Source organism: Musca vetustissima, unplaced genomic scaffold, assembly GCF_032173495.1.
Source record: "Musca vetustissima isolate MV318-11 ecotype Yass unplaced genomic scaffold, APGP_CSIRO_Mvet_v1 utg2116, whole genome shotgun sequence".
NCBI lineage: Eukaryota > Metazoa > Arthropoda > Insecta > Diptera > Muscidae > Musca > Musca vetustissima.
The window spans coordinates 323,721-326,335 of record NW_026882293.1 but is presented as its reverse complement, the minus strand read 5'-3'; the positions used below and the strand labels follow the sequence as shown (position 1 = coordinate 326,335).

Below are 2,615 nucleotides of genomic sequence, written 5' to 3'. Positions count from 1 at the left end.
CCTTATAGACGAGCTTCTTTATAGACGAGCTGAAGGGAGTCTTTATAGACGAGCTGAAGGGAGTCTTTATAGACGAGCTGAAGGGAGTCTTTATAGACGAGCTGAAGGGAGTCTTTATAGACGAGCTGAAGGGAGTCTTTATAGACGAGCTGAAGGGAGTCTTTATAGACGAGCTGAAGGGAGTCTTTATAGACGAGCTGAAGGGAGTCTTTATAGACGAGCTGAAGGGAGTCTTTTTAGACGAGATGAAGGGAGTCTTTATAGACGAGCTGTAGGGAGTCTTTATAGACGAGCTGAAGGGAGTCTTTATAGACGAGCTGTAGGGAGTCTTTATAGACGAGCTGTAGGGAGTCTTTATAGACGAGCTGTAGGGAGTCTTTATAGACGAGCTGAAGGGAGTCTTTATAGACGAGCTGAAGGGAGTCTTTATAGACGAGCTGAAGGGAGTCTTTATAGACGAGCTGAAGGGAGTCTTTATAGACGAGCTGAAGGGAGTCTTTATAGACGAGCTGAAGGGAGTCTTTATAGACAAGACAACTTTAATGGAGCCTTTATGGACTAGCTGAAGAAAGGCTTTATAGACGAGTCTTTATTTACGAGCTAAAAATAATTTATTTGACAGACTGAGTGTAGACGTGATGAAGAGAGGCTATATATACCAGCGGAGGGGATCCTTTATAGTCAAGCTGAATCGAGTTTTTATAGACGAATTTAATGGAGTATTTATGGACCAGCTGAAGGAAAGCTTAATAGACGCATCTTTATATACGAGCTAAAAAGAATATTTTAGGCAGACTGAGTTGAGTTTTTGTAGATACGCTTTTGAAAGACCTTATAAAGGAGTTGTTTCGAGCACGATGCAATGTTTATAGACGAGCTGAAGGGAGTCTCTTTAGAAGAATTGAAAGTAGTCTCTTTTGATCGGCTGAAGGGACTTTTTATAGAAGATGGGAAGAGGGTTCTTATAGATGAGCTAAAGGCAGTTTTTATAGAAAGGCTAAAATGAGTCTGATGGCAGGGAATCTTTATAGACGATCTAAAAGCAGGGAAATCTTTATAAACAAGCCCGAATGCAGAAACAAGGTCTAACTGATAAATAAAAATACGCTTTGTATGGAAACTGAAGCAAGGAAACCAAATTACATTAGAACATATAAATAGATACTTATTTAATGATAATACATATATTTTTATATTTCTAAGTTTTTTTTATTAAAATTATTAAAAACGTGCAAAGTATGTCTTGAAAATAATAAAACTACTAAAATCTAAAGCATCTGAAAAAGCATTGTACATTGTACTTTATGTTACTGCCCACCAAAAAATTCCCCAAAAATAAAAAAATCATTCACTTAATCTATATCTAATTTTCTAAATGAACCCTCAATACCAAACAAGGATTCCGAATTCAATGGTCGGCCTTTTCGTAGCTTTTCATTTGTACAATATTGAGCTTCTTCTTCAAAATATGATTTATATTCCAATAATTTCTTTTCCCAGGTATTGATGACATCGGCTATGGTACCATTACTGCCACCATATTCTTCGGGCAGGCATTCTTGGGGGATATAGTCATACAATGATTCGTATTTACTATGAATGTGGAACTATAAGGAAAAATAAAAATTAGATAAATAAAGTCGAATTAAATGCTTAGATCCACAACTCACCCTCTGTTTAATTTTCTCACTCATCAGCCCCTTGGCAATGGACAATAGTTTCTCGGTGCCCGATGGTGCATTGACAAAATGAAAACCTTGTGGCCTATAGGGCCATGCCTTATCACCCAAAACCGCTAATTTCTTAATGAGTACAGCATCGAATTGGAAAATGTGTCCCGCTCCGACACCTTTGAGATCAATAATTTCCACAAAACCCATTACCATGGCATGATCATCTTCACGAAATTGTATTTCGCCAAGCATGGTGCCAACTTTAACCACCTCCGACAGGCCATATTTATTTGTATCGTACAGGCCATAACGGGAAATGTGTATGCGGGGTCCAGCTTCGCTTAAGGGTTTGGGTAGGCGTAGTAAACATCTGAAAAATTAGGAAAATAATTATTAAAAATTTAGAGACCTAGTTTTGGTTTACTTACCCCTGTCTTAATATATCTATTGCCTTATCGTCAACAAAACGATTCTTATAGATTTCAGGTACAACATTACGCATCGCATAGAAGTTATCGATTTTCTGTTTCGCCTTTTCCAAACTATATTTACAGCCACGTAAAAATGCTACCAGCATTTGATCATCTGTGCGGGCTTTTAGGTGGGGTTGTTTTGAGATCCAATCACGCAGCACAGCAATATCTTCATCAATGCGTTCGGGTACTTCACCTAATTGTTTTTGGGCATTTTCAGCCAGCTTTGGTGATAAAGGGCGGATTTTTGACATGATTTAAGGCTTTTGGCTGGAAAAGAAAAATCAAAGTGGGGGAAAAAAGGTTAAATGTGATTGATCGAAATTTTTCTAAGGGGGATTAAGGGCATGGGGTTGCCCTCCCCGCGTAAACCAATGTATATCAATTATTTGAATATAAAAAATCCATTATTTTTTGATGGTTACTGTCCCTAGTTATCATTATTATCTTATCATTATCCATTTTTTGT

At 37.6% G+C, this 2,615-nt stretch overlaps 1 protein-coding gene across 1 annotated transcript; it reads right to left on the bottom strand.

Moving 5' to 3' along the window:
- Positions 1–1,352: 1,352 nt before the first annotated feature.
- Positions 1,353–2,410, bottom strand: LOC133328564 (retinol-binding protein pinta). The gene is made up of 3 exons (XM_061537122.1): positions 2,102–2,410; positions 1,671–2,043; positions 1,353–1,607 (listed from the first exon to the last, which is right to left on the bottom strand). Exons 1-3 carry the CDS (start codon positions 2,398–2,400, stop codon positions 1,353–1,355), a joined length of 927 nt encoding a protein of 308 aa, XP_061393106.1. The 5' UTR covers positions 2,401–2,410.
- Between the last annotated feature and the right edge of the window lie 205 nt (positions 2,411–2,615).

What these genes read in the sequence shown, in the direction of transcription:
- LOC133328564 (XM_061537122.1), bottom strand. Translation starts at nt 2,400, where the DNA reads ATGTCAAAAATCCGCCCTTTATCACCAAAGCTGGCTGAAAATGCCCAA. An exon ending in ATAGATATATTAAGACAGGG is followed by an intron (nt 2,044 to 2,101) that starts GTAAGTAAACCA and finishes CTAATTTTTCAG; the next exon opens with ATGTTTACTACGCCTACCCA. An exon ending in GTGAGAAAATTAAACAGAGG is followed by an intron (nt 1,608 to 1,670) that starts GTGAGTTGTGGA and finishes TTTTCCTTATAG; the next exon opens with TTCCACATTCATAGTAAATA.